General features: G+C 42.1%; 1 protein-coding gene and 1 pseudogene across 1 annotated transcript in view; both read right to left on the bottom strand.

Moving 5' to 3' along the window:
* Positions 1 to 21,273, bottom strand: part of LOC126474205 (facilitated trehalose transporter Tret1-like) — a 64,485-nt gene that overhangs the window by 7,630 nt on the left and 35,582 nt on the right. The window contains exon 4 of the mRNA XM_050101669.1: positions 6,778 to 6,886. Within this exon, the coding sequence (XP_049957626.1) occupies positions 6,778 to 6,886 (109 nt within the window). The remainder of the gene's footprint in view (positions 1 to 6,777; positions 6,887 to 21,273) is intronic.
* Positions 980 to 1,097, bottom strand: LOC126475963 (5S ribosomal RNA; annotated as a pseudogene).

Raw genomic sequence — 21,273 nt, 5'->3', positions numbered from 1 at the left:
TCATATCCTAATGTAATTCCCACAGCATCACCCGATTTAATTCGACTGCATTCCATTATCCTCGTTTTGCTTTTGTTGATGTTCATCTTATATCCTCCTTTCAAGACACTATCCATTCCGTTCAACTGCTCTTCCAAGTCCTTTGCTGTCTGTGACAGAATTACAATGTCATCGGCGAACCTCAAAGTTTTTATTTCTTCTCCATGGATTGTAATACCTACTCCAAATTTTTCTTTTGCTTTCCTGCTTTGAAATTGCCCAAACCAATTATTTTAGAAGCTTCTAGTGCCACCATTTGCATATGCCAATCGGGAACTGTAGATCCATACCACCTTTCTGTAACTAATTGCGATATTAAATGCTCTTTTATACTTTTTAATTACAATATTCAGTTTCCTAAGAAACGAGTTTCTGCTCGCTTTTTGCTGGACACGTAATTCCGAATTAATCGGCTATTTTATTTATTTGAAATGTGCTTTTAGCGCCTCTTAAGGCTGCTATAGATACTGAAGCCACGATTCTGATAGTCTTCATAGGCGTTCTGTAGTACGCTGTCATCAATATCTTTTTATACACTGGTCCTCGAGTGTTTAGGCGGAGACAGTTCCTAGTCTCTCGGACTGGACTGTTCCTGTTGCTCTGGAGTTGAACGTCTTGTACTGCTTGAACGGCCACCTTCAGGTTGAGGTTCTTCTTGTCCTCCAAAACCAGCATAACTATCCAGCCTAACGTCGTATATTTCTGTGTGATCTCTATTATATTTCTGTACTATTAACTCCACCCCAACAGGTCACGAAGGCACTGACTGGTCGTCGTGTCATCCTCTAGTTCATAGGCACCACCACTGGATGCAGATATGTAGGGGCATGTGGTCAGCACACCGCTCTCCCGGCCGTAGGTCAGTTTCTAAGACCGGAGCCGCTACTTCTCAATCAAGTAGCCCTTCAATTGACCTCACAAGGGCTGACTGCACCCCGCTTGCCAACAGCGCTCGGCAGACCGGATGGTCACCCATCCAAGTGCTAGCCCAGCCCGACAGCGCTTAACTTCGGTGATCTGACGGGAACCGGTGTTACCAGTGCGGCAAGGCCATTGGCTCTGTACTATTATTTGATATAATATATCCGCAAAGTCTCGACCCCGATTTCATTTCCATATCCAGCACGTCGTAACTTTGTCCCTAATATTTGGTCCACATTGGTAGGATTAATTCTCTTTATGATATCACTGTACACCGTACACACAGTAAGAGACATGCGAACACTCCAAGAGACACATTTGCACTGCTGCCACACCTTTCACGAGACTCGAGCACTTGTTAGTGCAGCTTTCAACGCGCCAGTGTCTGATGGAGTTAGCAGGCAAGTGCAGAGTTTTGCACGGAAATGACGCAAACCATTACTGTTTTTATGGTCGCGTATTAGTCAAAGCATGGTTTCATGCGGTTCCGAGCGTTCGAGGACGAAGGTATCCCTTGTTACTATCAGAATCAGTATGCGGAGTGTCAACAGTACCTCAAGACTGTATCAGGACCGCGTCTACTATCGCGGTCAAGAAGAGTCAAAATGGACATTCTAACACGATTGAAATTATCGTTCACTGGATTAATGTCTAGACCACTGTGCAAAGATTGATCAGCGCAGGTGAACATTGACTACTCTGTATTACATCATATTAACACTCAAGTTACTTAATGCATAGGTTATTTTCGTAATTTATTATTGCTAATCTGTAGTTTAATGTATTTTGGTTTACCTGTTGCCTAACCTTATTTGGCTAATGCTTCTTGCAAACAAGCCAGCTGATGGCAGCAGTCCGCAGCTCGTGGTCGTGCGGTAGCGCTCTCGCTTCCCACGCCCGGGTTCCCGGGTTCGATTCCCGGCGTGGTCGGGGATTTTCTCTGCCTCGTGATGACTGGGTGTTGTGTGCTGTCCTTAGGTTAGTTAGGTTTAAGTAGTTCTAAGTTCTAGGGGACTGATGACCATAGATGTTAAGTTCCATAGTGCTCAGAGCCATTTGAACCAATTTTTTTTTTTTTTTTTTTTTTTTTTATGGCAGCAGCTGCTTTTGCTGGTAAGTGTTGCTCTTTCAGCCACATTAGTATGTTTGACACCAAGAGCAACTGATGATTATAACAGTAATTAGTGTGTGCGAGTATGGAGGAGCGATATTAATATATAGGCAAAATAACAATGGCTTTAGAGACACCTGAACAGCAATGCTTTTATTTGCCTGAATATTGTGCTCTAATCACGAAATCATGAAGGAAGCTCAAGGTATCTAAGAAATCAGATGGGTGTTGATCATAGATTCTGGATAAATTAAAACAGAACACGAAAATGTATTACAAGCAAGAAACTGATACTTTTTATGGTCCCATGTATAAATGAAATAGATCAGAGAACATACTGGAGTGGAAGGCTTAATGTGACCGCAACGAAAATGAAATGGAGACATATGAGACATGTAGCCAGACGAACGGATAATATACGAACCCAGGACGCTGCTGCATACGAAACGATAAGGACAGACCGATTGCTGGATACGAAACGATAAGAAAAATCCGAGAAGACCTCATGGGAGTGGATGTACAAAATTAGGCAACATGCAAGAGCAACATTGCTGTGTGTAGTAGAACGCTGTAATCTATCGAAAAGTCTAGAGCAGCCAGTGGATGTAAAATTGCCGATAATGATATTCGTTAGATGGTTGTCTAATACTTATTAGCTTATCGGTGAGTGGAGAGAGCTGCTGTTGCGCAATTGTATTCTGAAGTAACCAATAGCCGCTACAGAAGCTAAAATTTTCTCTCTTTTAGTTCAGAAACGTTTTCAGATTTTATGCTGAAGCCTTTTCTAGTGGATCTGAAAATGGTTTGAATATAAAAGCCAAAACCGTACCTCGACCAAAATGAAGTACATTTTAGCAGTTACAGGTGATATTCATTAATTAATGTCTAGTAATGTGGCATTCATCGAGGACAGTAATGTTTGATTTCATTTACTTTTATTTCTATTCTCTTTAACACTCGACGCTGATGTGTACCACTGGAGCGATGGTCGACCTAGAAGTAGCCCTCTTAAACCCAAATGGTAGATCTTAATTTAAAATACAACAGAATGTTACTTAGAGTTTAGGATCTCGAGAGCCAGCGCCAAGGTTGATTGGTTAAGCTCAAATCTCTCCATAGCGTCTCTGGGATTTAGGCCTCAAGTTACATGGAAATAGACCGCACCATCTGCCACCATTTCTGATGTACAAGAGAAATAGTTGTTTTACGAAATCGAGCACAAATCAAACAAATGATAATATGATCACTGAAAAAAACCTATTGTAAAACCAGTCATTTTGAAGACTTTGTGTGAGTTGAGGTAATTGGGAAGCAGGCAAATCAGTAATTACGGTCCTTTCGGCTTTAGGAAAAGTCATAATTTTTTACTTTTGTGCATATTTCGGCACAATAACACGTCAAACACATCAATAGTTTGCATTGAAGTCTTTCGGTTGGATGCCACGTCGGCGACTTGCATGCCCCTAATCTACCTCCGTTATCCAACTGAGCAAAGGGTACCTGCATTTTTACATGGTATTCGAGCCGCATGTTTTTTTCCAAGCGACTCCTTACATTGTTAAGTGGAGACAGCTAGATTAAAGCTGGACAAAATTTCCGTCGTCTGGCAGGATTCGACCCTGCGACCTCATGGTTTCCTTTTTCCTGGGGGCAGAGGGAGGGGGGAGGGGAGGGGGGGAGGGGGGGGCGGGATCCATCCCTCCATCCGCATCTACAGCCCGTTCTCGCACTCTCCAGATAATACCTTCATTGGACAGTTTTCTGTAACTGTACTCCTATTTTCCCTTGAAAATTAAATTCTTAAAATTAAAGAAAAACTTTCAGGTTTTTAAAACCAAAACTCCTTTTCTTACGAGAGTGCTATTACTTGATTAAAAAGCCCCCCTAAGGCGTCTCCTTAGAAATTGTTTTATTCATCCTATCAAGTAATTAATTGTACTTTCACAAATTAAAAATACTCTTCAATAGTAAATGGATAATAAATGAATTAATGACGAGTCCCCTGCCATCCATTCCTTAGAAAACATAATTTGAGTGCTTATAGCTTATATGTGCATACACACGCATAATACAAATTATACTTCTTACTGTTTTAATAAAGAAATAAATTAGAAACAAAAATTAATAGAGCTCTGATGACTTTACGATGCAAAGTCGAGCAATTAATTATAATGGAAAAGGTTTTTTCTTGAACGAAATAATACTAAAAGCAACAACTAAAAATCTCCGAAACCATTCACGTTATTTGGTGACCCTGCAAGGTGTAAGCTACACAGGCTGCAACGGGTATAAGAACAGACATTTCTATCGGTGACTGAGGACGGTGTGCTCAACATCATTACATCAGTATTTACGTCATTTGCAGACTAATAATTATAGCTATTACAAGTCATATGTTTTTAGGTTGGTTAGTACCTTGAAGTACATGTGGCAAGAGCACGCCATTAGCGTTTATTTTCCCCTGGTCTGCAGATCACATTTTAATGTGGACGTGAGGGCGCAAAACGGTTAGTATGTCCATGTAGTACAGCTACAACCGTGCAGAAAACATCGCGTAGTAATTTATGCGATGTGTTTTCGGGAAGATTGTTAGACCCAGAGAAAAATAACCAAAAAACTATGTGTAGATATTAAGGTATTGCATATAAAAACATCTGCGGTTATATCCCTTGCGCCCTATATCTTCTAATAGTATTGGCTCTTTCTATATCATCATATAATATAGAGACTGAGTGACGATCCATGTGTAGCTGATATTCTTTGTAGAAGGGTATAATTTTCAGTCGGATTTATACCACTAGACTCGAACGCCTTATTCTAATAAAAATGCGCGTTCCTGCTGACATTTTTATGGGTGGGGAAGATTTCCATTTTCATGTTCCGAGCAGTAAGCCTTCTTCTACACGGTAGACTAACTGCTAAAACTTCAACCATCGAACACAAATCTCTTTATTTGAGTAACTGCTAGACAGACGCCGTGAGAGTGTACTGTAATCAGGCACTTCCGTTTTGGATAAAGAGCGGAACGAAAAACAGATATTTAATTGATTACTAGGCCAGAGGAGAACATGAATTTAGTATTTTTAACTGATTCCTGATACACCAGGTATTAAATTCATTAAGAGTAAATTTTCATTAATAGAATACTGTGTTGTTGTGGTCTTCAGTGCTGAGACTGGTTTGATGCAGCTCTCCATGCTACTCTATCCTGTGCAAGCTTCTTCATCTCCCAGTACCTACTGCAACCTACATCCTTCTGAATCTACTTAGTGTATTCATCTCTTGGTTTCCCCCTACGATTTTTACCCTCCACGCTGCCCTCCAATACTAAATTGGTGATCCCTTGATGCCTCAGAACATGTCCTACCAACCGATCCCTTCATCTGGTCAAGTTGTGCCACAAACTTCTCTTCTCCCCAGTCCTATTCAATTCTTCCTCATTAGTTATGTGATCTACCCATCTAATCTTCAGCATTCTTCTGTAGCACCACATTCGAAAGCTTCTATTCTCTTCTTGTCCAAACTATTTACCGTCCATGTTTCACTTCCATACATGGCTACATTCCATAGAAATACTTTCAGAAATGACTTTCTGACACTTAAATCTATACTCGATGTTAACAAATTTCTCTTCTTGAGAAACGCTTTCCTTGCCATTGCCAGTCTACATTTTATATCCTCTCTACTTCGACCATCATCAGTTATTTTGCTCCCCAAATAGCAAAACTCCTTTACTACTTTAAGTGTCTCATTTCCTAATCTAATACCCTCAACATCACGTGACTTAATTCGACTACATTCCATTATCCTCGTTTAGCTTTTGTTGATGTTCATCTTATATCCTCCCTTCAAGACACCATCCATTCCGTTCAACTGCTCTTCCAAGTCCTTTGCTGTCTCTGACAGAATTACAATGTCATCGGCGAACCTCAACGTTTTTATTTCTTCTCGATGCATTTTAATACCTACTCCGAATTTTTCTTTTGTTTCCTTTACTGCTTGCTCAATATACAGATTTAATAACATCGGGGAGAGGCTACAACCCTGTCTTACTCCCTTCCCAACCACTGCTTCCCTTTCATGTCCCTCGTCTCTTATAACTGCCATCTGGTTTCTGTACAAATTGCAAATAGCCTTTCGCTCCCTGTATTTTACCCCTGCCACCTTTAGAATTTGAAAGAGAGTATTCCAGTCAACATTGTCAAAAGCTTTCTCTAAGTCTACAAATGCTAGAAACGTAGGTTTGCCTTTCCTTAATCTTTCTTCTAAGATAAGTCGTAAGGTCAGTATTGCCTCACGTGTTCCAGTATTTCTACGGAATCCAAACTGATCTTCTCCGAGGTCGGCTTCTACTAGTTTTTCTATTCGTCTGTAAAGAATTCGTGTTAGTATTTTGCAACTGTGGCTTATTAAACTGATTATTTGGTAATTTTCTCATCTGTCAACACCTGCTTTCTTTGGGATTGGAATTATTATATTCTTCTTGAAGTCTGAGGGTATTTCGCCTGTTCCATACATCTTGCTCACCAGATGGTAGAGTTTTGTCAGGACTGGCTCTCCCAAGGCCGTCAGTAGTTCCAATGGAATGTTGTCTAGTGTATAATGAAATTTCTGTTTCCTATGTTTCAGCTGATAGAATAGAACTGCAGGATTTTTTTACACTTGGAAGATATGCGTCAGTAGTGATCAGAGTTACAAGAACAAACCTGCGGTGTAGGTGACGATGTAGAAGACGAGAGCAGTTAGCGGAAGCCAGCCGATGTCTTCGACGTTTTTCCCTGTGTCGCCCAGGTAGAAATACACAGCTAAAACCGTCTGAAACGCAGAGACATGGTAAAAACATTAGCAAAACATAAGAAACTTTAGACACGACACTTAAACAATGAATGCTCTTTTAACGGTATATAAAATTCGAGATTCGCAACAACTTTCTAGTGACGTGTCAGTCCTGCAAAAAAGGATTCAAAAATGCAGTTGCACCAGTCTGCCACCTCTTCAACGGAACCAGAGATATAGGCAATCGGACATATGGGAAATTGTGACATAAGGCATCATATATTCGCAGGTTTGTGAAGAATCGCAGAAGCGACAGAGAGCTGAAAAGGTTGCACACTTTGTCTTGGAACTGAAATACTGGGTTTTAGAGGAAAGTTACAGTAAGAAACAGAACTTGCTTCCTGCATTACTGATACATATTAACGAAAGGAAAAGTAACGTCAAAAATCAATTTCGTGGCCTTTATCCCTCATCTTCACGAGGTCGCCATGTTAATTATTGATTTTCGTAACGTTAGTGGTAGAGGATTGCCGGATGCTCTTCCTGTCACCACCCCTCTACCCTCCCTGGAACGGAATTAGCATACCCCAATTGTCTGCGTCATGTGTTACCCCATGTGAAAGTGTGCGAACGTTTTAGATACGTAAGCGAACCACGTAACTGAGGCGGGACGTCGGTACCAGCCCGGATTTCACCTAGTCCGATGTGGAAAAACGTCTAAAACCACGTCCAGGCTAGCCGGCACACCGACCTGCGTCCGTTAATCCGCCGGGTGCATTCGATCTAGGGCCGACACTCGTCACAAAATCCTGGAAGCGGCATGCTATTTGGGAGGACCAAAACTCAAGTCTTCAATACAAACTGATTTATTAATCAATATTATTCTTCAAAAACATATTCTCAAGGAATGGACTGATTAAATTATAACTAAGTGGAGTAGTTTTTCACCCAAAACGTAGTTGAACCTGAAAACAACGACTTGCAGGAGGGAGAATGAAAACGATAATCGCCGGCCGGAGTGGCCGAGCGGTTCTAGGCGCTACAGTCTGGAATCGCGCGACCGCTACGGTCGCAGGTTCGAATCCTGCCTCGGGCATGGATGTGTGTGAATGTCCTTAGGTTAGTTAGGTTTAAGTACTTCTAAGTTCTGGGGCACTGGTGACCTTAGCAGTTAAGTCCCATAGTGCTCAGGGCCATTTGAGCCATTGAAAACGATAATCAATGAAAGACTAATGGATTTTTATTGTCAGTTACATAGTAAGTTCCGTAGGCCTCTCCATATTAAGAGCTATATAGCTCAAATTAATTTAGTAACTTTCTAAACCATTGCGTACCTGTCCGAGAATTAGGAGCGAGATCTTCATTAGGAAAAGTGTGTCCCATTTAAAGGTGCATATGTAGAGAAATACTAACACCGTCACCAATTTCATGGCCACAGTATCTTTCTTCTGTTACGATTGTAGCCGGCCAGGGTGGCCGAGCGGTTCTAGGCGCTACAGTATGAACCGCACGTCCACTATGGTCGCAGGTTCGAATCCTGCTTCGGGCATGGATGTGTGTGATGTCCTTAGGTTAGTTAGGTTTAAGTAGTTCTAAGTTCTAGGGGACTGATGACCTCAGAAGTTAAGTCCCATAGTGCTCAGAGCCATTTGAACCATTTTTTGTCAAGATTGTAAGTAAAACTTGGTGACTTTCCTCCTGTTCTCGTAACTGCAAACCAAAGGAGATCGTGAAACTCCACCAGTGTATACCAACACCAAGCTCTTGGTCTGATTAGCCCCATAACTTCTTCTATGCCAGCCTCTTCATTTCATTTCTTTTCCTGAGCTCTGGAAATGATCAGGTGAGACAGGGAAGAAACTAGATCGTTAAAACTTTCGTGGGTTTCTTGTTGCACCAAAAATCTGGAAAAAAATTATTGTCCTGACACATTGTGAAACCTTCTTTTCCACATCAACTACATTATGATCAATGATAAAATCTTATGAGTCGTTAGGCCACTTCATATTCCCACCCAAAGTGGAAGAAAGTTATTTTAATAATTCGAGTAACGGTGCAGCCTATGATACGACAAACAGTATTCATTTGATGAAAACAGTAGCATTTTGGGTGACAGGGAAACTGGAAGTACGCAACAAAGCATGGTGAATCAAGAAACGTATGCTGATGTGACAATAAAGCATGCAGACTTATGAGAAGATATGTTAAATGGTATAAGAAAACATATTTATATCTTCTTGACACAGAAACGGTAAATGCAAGCGTAAATCACCACACGCTGAATCCAGCACCCTATGTTTCAGCTTACTGTGACAGAGCAGCTCTTGAAGAACGTAACTCTTCCAGTGTACACTTGTAAGGAGTAACCAAGCAAGGCAGAAAGTCCACTAAGGCCTTAAGCCAGAAGCTAGGGATATTTTCTAGCAAAAATGAAGCAACTATAATTTATCGGATAGTTATCTGTTGCTGCTGTTCTAGTGGTCCAAGATACGCGATAGACAGATCCAATAATTGAGGTAGACCAACTGTTTGATGCAGCTGTTTTGGTGGTGCAGACAATAGAATCTAGAACATACAGGGTGACAATTAGAGAGTGCATGAAAAAACTGTAAATTAGTTGCAAACTACGGCGTTCACACACTTTATTCAACATGTAAACGTCACTACAGATATTCGGATTTAGGTTACGACATGTTCGATATGCCTGCCATCATTGGCGATGATGTGGCACAAATGAATAGTGAAATTCTGCTCAAGTCGCTGAAGTGTCGAAATATAGACACTGCCGATGACCTCGTGAATGGCTGTTTTCAGCTCAGCAATGGTTTTGGGGTTATTACTGTACATCTTCTCTGTAATATAGCCCCACAAATACGAGTGACATGCGTTCAGGTCCGGAGAATATGGCCGCCAATCGAAGCCCATGCCAGTGGCCTTCGGATGCCCCAGAGCCAGAATGCGGTCCCCAAAGTGCTTGTACAGGACATCAAACTCTCTCCTGGTTCGATGGGGTCGAACTACATCTTGCTTAAACCACAACCTGTCGAAATCAGGGTCACTTTGGATAATGGGGGTGAAATCATCTCTCAAAACCTTCACGTACCGTTTGACAGGCACCGTTCTGTCGATTAATATCACACCGATTATTCCGTGATTGGGCACTGCACACCACACAGTCGCCAGTTGAGGATGAAGAGACTTCTCGATCACGTATGGGAAGACATGTAGATCTTCAATTGCAATTTTCAATTCAATTGCAATTTGTCGCAGTGTCTCCCGATTCATTTCCACTTGTTGTTCAGCTCGTCTGATCGATTTCCTAAGGCTGGTTTGAAACACAGCGCGTGTCTTCTCGACGTTATCCGGCGTTTTCACCCTTTTTGGCCGACCGGCATCACCAGTACTGTCATCACGAACACTATCCGTTGTCTCAAGCTTATGAAACAAAAATTCTTGATTGTTAGAAGACTTAGACCTGATGTCTTCAGTTTGAACCCGGTCGCAAATTCCTTTTGGGCCGCAGCTGCGCTGTTATTGCTGGCACAGTAGGTCTTCACAAGCGCCATACGCTCAGACCGAGACATCTTCACGTGCAAATGGCCAACAACAACTACGCAGGTGCGCATGCACATACTAGTTCCCAACATGCCCCGCGGCCCAACGTCCAGTTTGAACGTCCTAACTGTTGTGGATTGGCAAGACAGCCAACCCTCTATGACAGGAAGCCGAAAGGCACGCGTTAAACTCACGCAGATTGGCGTGAGGTCTGGAACAGTTAAAGGAATTGAGACTAGTGAAAAACGTACGTAGTTGCTGGAATACTTAACTTTAATCCATAATTGGTGAACATCGCTCTTGACGGTACATGTTTTACAGCATCAATAGTAACTGGTAATGGCGCCTTGCTAGGTCGTAGCAAATGACGTAGCTGAAGGCTATGCTAACTATCGTCTCGGCAAATGAGAGCGTATTTTGTCAGTGAACCATCCCTAGCAAAGTCGGCTGTACAACTGGGGCGAGTGCTAGGAAGTCTCTCTAGACCTGCCGTGTGGCGGCGCTCGGTCTGCAATCTCTGATAGTGGCGACACGCGGGTCCGACGTATGCTAACGGACCGCGGCCGATTTAAAGGCTACCACCTAGCAAGTGTGGTGTCTGGCGGTGACACCACACTAACCTAACTTGTTCAGAATTAATGACAATTTTACTTCATATATTTCAATAACTGTCTCCTTGTATTCGTGTCCTGGTCCAAAACTTCAGCTAGTGCCGCATCAGGTCCAATTGCGCTGTTGGAAAAAGTCGTAAGTGAAAACACATAGAATACTAATAAATAAATAGACGTTTCTGGAAAAAGAAAAATCGTATTTTCAAAAAACAAAAATATTATTAATAAATGATTAATAATAAGAAGTATGGGTGGACTAACACTTATTTTCTAATGTTATAATCTTCTTATTCTTTTCATTCTGTCCGAAGATGATGGCTAACCTCTGTGGCGCGTTCATAGCAATGATCCTCTCGCTAGTATGTTGTACAGACAGACCTCGACTGACGAACTCACACAACTCGAAGAGTAATAAAACGGAGCGAGGAGGAGTGAGGACTAGACAGTCGTTCTTCCCGCGAACCATACGCGACTGGAACAGGAAAGGGAGGTAATGACAGTGGCACGTAAAGTGCCCTCCGCCACACACCGTTGGGTCTAGAGAGAGGGGAGGCGGAGATATTAGATTCAGGATCCCAGGTAGATGCTATTTTTCTTGACTTCCGGAAGGCGTTCGATACAGTTCCGCACTGTCGCCTGATAAACAAAGTAAGAGCCTACGGAATATCAGACCAGCTGTGTGGCTGGATTGAAGAGTTTTTAGCAAACAGAACACAGCATGTTGTTATCAATGGAGAGACGTCTACAGACGTTAAAGTAACCTCTGGCGTGCCACACGGGAGTGTTATGGGACCATTGCTTTTCACAATATATATAAATGACCTAGTAGATAGTGTCGGAAGTTCCATGCGGCTTTTCGCGGATCATGCGGTAGTATACAGAGAAGTTGCGGCATTAGAAAATTGTAGCGAAATGCAGGAAGATCTGCAGCGGATAGGCACTTGGTGCAGGGAGTGGCAACTGTCCCTTAACATAGACAAATGTAATGTATTGCGAATACATAGAAAGAAGGATCCTTTATTGTATGATTATATGATAGCGGAACAAACACTGGTAGCAGTTGCTTCTGTAAAATATCAGGGAGTGTGCGTGCGGAACGATTTGAAGTGGAATGATCATATAAAATTAATTGTTGGAAAGGCGGGTACCAGGTTGAGATTCATTGGGAGAGTGCTTAGAAAATGTAGTCCATCAACAAAGGAGGTGGCTTACAAAACACTCGTTCGACCTATACTTGAGTATTGCTCATCAGTGTGGGATCCGTACCAGATCGGTTTGACGGAGGAGATAGAGAAGATCCAAAGAAGAGCGGCGCGTTTCGTCACAGGGTTATTTGGTAACCGTGATAGCGTTACGGAGATGTTTAATAAACTCAAGTGGCAGACTCTGCAAGAGAGGCGCTCTGCATCGCGGTGTAGATTGCTCGCCAGGTTTCGAGAGGGTGCGTTTCTGGATGAGGTATCGAATATATTGCTTCCCCCTACTTATACCTCCCGAGGAGATCACGAATGTAAAATTAGAGAAATTAGAGAGATTAGAGCGCGCACGGAGGCTTTCAGACAGTCGTTCTTCCCGCGAACCATACGCGACTGGAACAGGAAAGGGAGGTAATGACAGTGGCACGTAAAGTGCCCTCCGCCACACACCGTTGGGTGGCTTGCGGAGTATAAATGTAGATGTAGATGTAGATAAAGGGCGTGGGTGACCTTAATTTTGAACTGGCACAGTGTTAGGGTGACCTTGATTTTTGCACCATTTTTATGTCACAGTTACCCAGAAGGGGTGTGGGAGGGGGTATTGGGTTACGCCGTGACCTTGAGGTAAGATAGTTCTCTTGTCTGGAAATGGTACTAACATACTACTCACATTCACTTGTAAAAGGCTACGTATCTAACAACGGCCATTTCAGGGAAGAGCTATAAAAATTCCACGATTTTCTGAACGACGTTCATCCGAAAATAATTTGGAGACTGAAGTCGGCGTACCGTGTTTAGATGTGTTGGGGTGCAGAAGACAAGTCAATAGTCTAGGGCACAGAATTTATGGGAAACTACCTATAGAACTGGTATTTAGATGTTTCTTCGCACCACCACCCAACCCAGCAGCAGATCGCTCTAAACACACTGTCTTCGCTTGCATTCTGCATCAGTCGCAGTAAGAGCTTGCGATCAGATTTATATTTCCTTAGGGAAACATTGATGGCCAACGACAATGATGAGGTGTCCATAAGCAGGGCTTTCAAACGAAGCGATGATAATAATCAAGCAAACTGGAGGAACGAATTTTCTACACATTCCGTAACGTTACCGTTGTGATTAGAGTAACCGCCAGCAAAGGCGGTGTCTTTCGGAAGACTGGTACAAGGATTACATTAGTCAGTCAGTAAAAGATGAAAGACTTGTTTCGACCAACAATGGTACGTGCCTGACGCCTCCACACTGCGCAAGTCTATGCTGAAACGTCTGATTGTAGTTACGTAAATGTCTGCAAAACTGGGACAACAAAAGAATGCTACACAAGATTAAGAGCGTTAGAGCAGCGCTAAGAAAATTTGACCATTTTATGAATTATAAGAACATACACGTGGTAGGAAGAAAGAATAATATGAAGATGGTATCTGCTCCCGAAAGAACAGATACCATTGATGACTGGACAGCTTCTCTATAATGAAATGATAATTAAATTAAAACCCTTAGCTGCCGACAGGTGTTCTTTATATACATCAATGGGAACAGCCGAAAATGTGTGTCCCGACCGGGACTCTAACCCAGGATCTCCTGCTTACATGGCAGACACTCTGTCCATCTGAGCCACCGAGGACACAGAAGAATAGTCCGACTGCAGGGGCTTATCCCTTGCACGCTTCCCGTGAGACCCACATTCCCAACTGTCCACAACCTACATTTGTAGTGTTCCTAATAGATATTTGCCCATTCACTTATTACTTGCGCCAGACTAAGCTGATGAGTCCCGTTAGAGTTCGGGCAAAGCGTGCGCATTCCCACAGAAGAAAGTCAATAGCCGGGTAGCCTTTAACTATGTGAAGATGGTCTGTGCTCCCGAAAGAATGGGCAAAATTTCTATTAGGAACACCACGAATGTAGGTTGTGGACAGTTGGGAATGTGAGTCTCATGGGAAGTGTGCAAGGGATAAGACCCTGCAGTCACACTATCCTCTGTGCCCTCGGTGCCTCAGATGGATATGGCGTCTGCCATGTAAGCATGAGATCCTGGCACACATTTTCAGCTGTCCCCATTGATGTATATCAACAACACTTGTCGGCAGCTAAGGGTTTCAATTTAATGATCATTTAAGAAAGAGTAATATTTATGGAAGTCCGCGAAGCGTCAAAACTGCGAACAATGAGTACCACTCATGGTAGCCCCAAAGTCTGCAGCGCCTGTGGCGACTGACCCCATCACAGGTTCGAGCCCTCCCTCGGGCAAGGGTGTGTGTGTTGTCCTTAGCGTAAGTTAATTTAAATTACATTAAGTAGTGTGTAAGTCAACGGACTGATAACCTCAGCAGCTTGATCCCACAGGAATTTACCACAACAATTTTAATGCAGATGACTAACAGCTTCCGTGTCCATGGCTGCCAGCCATCACGGAAGTAAACACTCAGCCACAGTGAACACAAACAACTATTCAGGTTCAAAATGGTTTAAATGGCAGTCAGCACTATGGGGCTTAACATCTGACTTCATAAGTCCCGTAAACTTAGACCTACTTAAACCTAACTACCCTTGTAAGACGTCATAGTCTCCTGACCTTCATTGCTTACATATTCCGCACTCACACTCATATTCCGCCCATCAAGACGCTTCATTCGAACCCAAACTCGATAAGATAAAGTCAATGTTGTATGAATTCATTTAAACAATATGCAAATAACTAATAAATCGCAAATGCACACCAAAATTGAAATACTCGAGGCTGGCGTACACACACACATTCAAGACACGACGGTCGCAGGGGCTTTTAGTTCAGGAGACGCAAAATGCATGCCGGGGGGTCGGTCCCTTCAGAGGACGACTCAGTCTACCTATGTCGGCCAGTGACTGCCCATAGAGCAGACAGCATTTGCCCAAGGGAAAGGAAGAACGTCCCAGTGTTCGGCTTAAAAGCAAATTCCGCTACATTGTGTGAGAGCGCCCAGCCTACGCATTCTTTACAAATATAGCACACAGTTTCAGAGATTTTCACAGGGAGACAGCAAACGCCAAATGCCGATGTTACAGATTTCCAGATTGGTCGGCTTAAACGAAACATCATTCTCACGTTTTAGAAGAGCAATGCTGATTGGAAGACGATATTCCTGACATGTTGAGGTGAAGGAGTAATGGAAGAGACCAAAAGATATACCCCTTCATGTCTGGCATGGAGAGGGGCTGTTCTGTTGTCGCTCTTGGAGCAAGAACACGTAACGAGAGCGTGCGCGTTCATACCTGTACTCAAAGAGTGAGGAACAAGTCTCTCCTCAGTACTTCACTGGGAGAGCACCTCTGTCGACAGCGAATCAGAATGTGACTCTATATTGAGTCCTTGCGATTAAGCATTGTTCACTGTGTTGGCCGCTACACTTATTCTGCGGTGTGAACAGACAGAGTTATAGTTAAACACCTGTGAGCGAATTTTTCAGTGGCATCGTGGAGGACTGGTTATCTGACCAGTGTACCACGCCAATAGTCAGACTAGAGGCGAATAGGAGTCCTTGACTTCATGAAGGCGTAGGGAGAGTTTGATTGGCGAAGGTCAATCCAGATAGAACGAGAGTTATCTTATTTGTCAGCAGCAAGTGGCACAGACAGCAGTCATCGCAGCTTATGGTACTGTGCGCTATAGCTATTGCGAGCCCCATATTTCCTCCCCAACATTACACTTCACTGCATTTCACACGTGACAGCCTCGGCCATACCTAGCAACATTCTAATGGATAATTATTTAAGTTGAATAGGCACAGCTCTCAGCCATTCTGCCAAGTCAGTAACAATCTTAAACTTTGTATAGAAGTTTCACTAGCGAATCCTATTCTTAAGAGGTAACTTCACATTCCGAAAAGAACCCAGAAATAACTTATTCAGTTCATAACTAAAAGTGCCATTGTGATTTCTCAGAACTTTTGCAAAATAAAATAATAATTTTCGTTTGTTTCATGTTTTTCTTACACTAACAAGGGGAGGCTGCCAATTGTGAAATTCAGATTCGATTCATATTGTGCATCATAAGAGCTCATGGCCAGAGGTGTAATGTGGCAAAGCAAAAAGATGCACTTCTCAGCCGTTGTCGAGAAAATCGACAGTTAAAAGAAACCATTGCGGTGAAATACTCTCTACGCTTACTAATTTTCTATGGCGTCATGGCGCAGCGGTAAGTGCTCGGGTTCGTAATCTGAAGGTCGCCGGACCGAATCTCGCGCCATGCAACTTTTTTTTATTATTTGTATATATATACACACACACATATACTTGAAATAAATCCAATCCATCGTCCATCACCAATTGTCTTCTCCGATTTTTGCCGATATGATACGATACGCGTGGTATGCATCAAACCTGGTGAACGATAGAATAATTTTTCAGAATGTCAATCAGGTGTGTTTCGCAACAGATAATTTAAAAAACAATTGTTCTTGTAAAAACGCATCGTTTATTATATGTGCTCAATGTCGTGCTGTTTTCTGCTTTCCATGTTTCTATGATAACTATCACTCTGGTTCGTGTTATACTCCAGCTACTTCTGGTCACTAATTGTTAATTATGTGAGAGTGTATACCGGACTTATCAATAAATTGTATCCACTTGAATATTATTTGTGATATTGTGTTTTATTTCAAGTTTTATTTTTCCACGACAAACGACTTTCAACAACTTATTATATGCATAATTGTTACAACTGATTGCCGGGAATTATATATATGTGTGTGTGTGTGTGTGTGTGTGTGTGTGTGTGTGTGTGTGTGTGTGTATATATATATATGTGTGTGTGTGTGTGTGTGAATTACGAAAGAAACAAATAATAAAAAAAGTTGCATGGCGCGAGATTCGATCCGGCGACCTTCGGATTACGAACCCAAGCGCTTACCGCTGTGCCACGACGCTGTAGAAAACTAATAATCGTAGAGAGAATTTCACCGCAATGGTTTCTTTTAACTGTCGATTTTCTCGACAACGGCTGAGAAGTGCAGCTTGGTGCTTTGCCACATTACACCTCTGGCCATGAGCTTTTATTATGCGCAGTATGAATCGAATCTGAATTTCACAATTGGCGGCCTCCCCTTGTAAGTAGCACTACTCCAGTACCCAAGTATCCCACTAGTTATATAGGAAATTTTGTGAATTTTTGTGTCATTTCCTTACAGCGGATGACTCCAGAAGATATGTATTGCTAAACGTTTTTCAGGCATTTCTCTTTAGAACGTTAGCAGCGTCTGTCTGACTTCTGTAGTAGTGTGGGAGTGGAGATTGCATCTTGCAGGAGCCACAGGGTAAAGAGTACATCTCAGATTTTCTCGACAACGGCTGAGAAGTGCATCTTGGTGCTTTGCACAGAATGACAGAATAGCACCCACACGTGCACAGAAAATGGCGACCCTGCCAGGATAGGTAAAAGAGGTAAGCTACCAGGATAGAAAAGTGTCAGGATAGTTAGGTACGGCAGGTTGCAGCAGTAGCAATTTGAAGAACTTTCTTCCATGTATTAAATAGCTATTTGCTAAGATTGGGATCATAATAGATACATTTAGTGAAGAAAGCAGGATTGTAGGGAATAGGGTGTGTGTTATTGAGTTGGAAAATTTTGCATTTTTTTACGATTTTTGTGTAGCTGTTAGGGCATAGGATTTTCAAGTGATAGGCACAGACGCAGAGTCACGCAGAGATGCAGTGTGACGCAGTATCATATAAGTTAGAATTAAGAAATAACAATTTTCTCCCTTTGCAACCGCACGGGTGGAGATTGTAGACTGTAGCAGAGCAGACAGAACATTAGCCAAGAAGTCACGACGTTATTGTTGTTGTTGGTTCAACCAACTGGTAAGTGTTCATACAGTTTTGCAGATAGGGTTGTGGTGTTTTGAAAGAATTTCCACGTTAACGAGAGCACAAGCCAAAAGTTTACGTGAGAGACAGCAAGTAGACAAGATGGGGGAGAATTCATCAGATAGACAGCAAGTAAACGAGCTTATTGAGAATAGGACAGAAGGTGAACCTGAGAATAGGACAGACGGTGAATCAGATAATAGGACAGTCGGGAAGCTGCAGAATCAGCAGGCTCAGTTAGACTGGGATAAAATTGAGACAGATCAGACGAAACGAAGGGACGAGAACATCGAATTTCCAGAATATGAAGTTCCAGGTAGGGCACATTCTGAGCCAGAAATAGACAGCCCACGTAGGGAATGGCAAAGATTAGAAGCGAAACGACCACAGGGAACGCATTTGTTTGCCGCATATTCAGGGATAGAATACGCGTCAATACAGACAATGAACCGGCAGTTAGCTAACGTTCAAAGAGAGGTAGACAGTGAGGAAGAGGGGGAACATTTAGAATACGTCGAACCTATCGTACACATTCTAAATATGCCCCAACAGCAGACACAGAATTTTGCGGAGTTACGAGCGCCACGAATAGGTTCCGTAACAGACGCAACTGTACCTGCAAACACATGACATACACAACAGAGAGGGCAGAATGCGGAGTTGTTTGCGCCACGTAATAGTTCAATGACAAACGCAACTAGTCCTCAACACAGACAGCATGGGTTATTGCAGTTATCAAACTTAGAAACGCCACAGCATAGCCCAGTAATCGACGTAACTGACCGAGTAGAAAACAATAGATCGAGAATACATAATTCAGCAGAAGGTAGTGTTACAGGACAGGACGCGATCATGGAGATGTTACAAAAAATGAACGCTAGCATGACAACAGAATCAGGATATTAAGACACAGATCCAACAGGATAATCAGGCTATTAAGATACAGATCCAACAGGTTAAAATCCAGATGGAAGAAGGGATCGCCAGAATTGATAGTCAGATCACTCAGATAAACAAAGACGCGGAAGAATCTAGAGAAAGAATTCAGGTACTAACACAAGGTCAGCATCAATTAAGCACTGATGTGGACAAGGTCCAATTGGACATCGTAAACGTTGACAAAAAGGTGGAACGTTTTACAAAAAAAGCCACTCGAACAGTAATACAAATTTCGGAAGAACAAGCAATTCAAAGCAAGGTCGCAAAGGTTGCACTGAAAAAATATGATCAGCGTATCAATAAAATAGAACTTAAAAATAAAGATCAATTTGAAAAGCTTCCAACAGAGTTGATACAAACTATCGAAGAAAAGATCGAGGCCGGTTACACCTGTAGCGAAACAACTGACACGTCAAGCATTAATTCAGTACACGAACACGCGCCGTCTAAGAAAGTTCAAGTAGAACCAAGGCTAGACGTAACACTCGTGCAGAAATCGAAACAGAAAACCCCAATTAAAGTAATACATGACATGCCACAGGATCAGACACAGAATACATTCAGCCGATACCAATCGAAAGACAGGCAACTGAACCAGTAAATCCAATGGCACAACATAATAACAGCATAGGTACTATACCGCGAACGACGAGAGTAGAAACACACGAACAACACTTTTGTTCACCAATGATACGATATGACGCGGATATGAGCCAGAAAATTGAGAGTAGGCATACAGGCAGTAGATTACCAGAGAATAAACACGACGACACAAGCAATGGTAGATTATTTGAGTCCATGAATCAGCCACAAACCGAATTTATGAGTAGATATGATACAGACTACTTCCTTACAGTTAGAAAATTTCAACATTTCAAGGAAGAAGGTGGTAGCTTGCATGCACGCACATTCATCGATCAGTTTCAAGTAGGCTTACCAAACCATTGTAGCGTAGCTCACAAACTTGACTTCATTTGTGCACACATGTCAGGGACAGTAGCAGAGGTGACGCAAAACATCGCGGCTACCTGTACGTCTTATCTACAGTTCAGAACAGCATTTCTCGAAAGATGTTGGTCTAAGGAGGCGCAAAACAAAATCAAATTCGAGTTACTTCAGATGACACCATATGAAAACTCAGGAGAGAAGAGCGTGGTAAAATTCTTTGATACAATGGACAAAAAGAATCAATGCCTGGACAAACCATACAGTAACGGAGAGCTGATACGTCTGTGTAGAATGAAATTACCGGTAAAGTATCAACAGGCGACAGTAGGAAAAAATGAAAATACCGAAGAATTCAAAGAGGTTTTAAGGGAACTTGAATTTATGTTTAAAGAAGACGAGGTGAAAGAAAAAAGAAAGGAAAGGGAACAGCAAAAGGAGAGGACTAGGAACGAATATTCCAATAATAATAATAATCGTAATCCTAACACCAATAATTTCAGGCAATTTAACAGACAAGGACAGTGGCACAATGGAGACATTTGGCATAGAAACGATAACGAGAATAATTGGTACCGAAATAGGAACGGTAATGGACACTCATACAGTGGCGGATATGGGTTTGGGAATCAAAATGCCAACGGCCAAGGGTACTTTGAAAGAGGTCACGATGTTAGAAACAGCAACTGGCGAGACCAGGGCGCAAATAATTACCGAGGAAAGTATGGTCCACAGAGACAAGAAGAACACAGCAAAGAGAAACCAGATGTAGAAGTAAGGCCACCGAAAACTGCAAAACGTAAAGACTGAATTGAAAAATGCGGAAGAGGTTAGGCAAACTAACGTCCACTCTATCCTTTACTAACCACTAAATCAAAAAATAAATTAAGAACCAACAAAATATCACATTGATTAAAAGAAAAAGAGACACAATACACACTAAAAATGTCTTGTAGTATCAAGTACACTACCACATGCACACAAACAATAAACGGTACACAACATTTAAAAGAATGAACAAGTGGTAGGACATAATTAGAATAAAGGAAAGAAATCATACATATACAATAATTTTTGCCACTATTCCTCTGACAATAAGCAGAAGACAGCAAGATACCTTTCTCTCCTATCCTACAAAGCAAATTGCTACAAACGTCTTTCCATGAACTTTGAGGCATGGCAACTACTACAACCACCTCTCCAAAAATAAACCTAGAATCGTCAAACAAATACAAGCGAACGGCAAACGGAATATTAAGTAGTACCAACCAACATTACCTAGAAATAAATTCAGCAAAATGAAAGAATTCTCCCTACCACATCATCAAATCACCAT

The sequence above is a fragment of the Schistocerca serialis genome, chromosome 4 (assembly GCF_023864345.2).
Source record: "Schistocerca serialis cubense isolate TAMUIC-IGC-003099 chromosome 4, iqSchSeri2.2, whole genome shotgun sequence".
NCBI classification, from domain to species: domain Eukaryota; kingdom Metazoa; phylum Arthropoda; class Insecta; order Orthoptera; family Acrididae; genus Schistocerca; species Schistocerca serialis.
The sequence above is the reverse complement of the archived record's forward strand: the minus strand, read 5'-3'. Positions and strand labels throughout refer to the sequence as shown.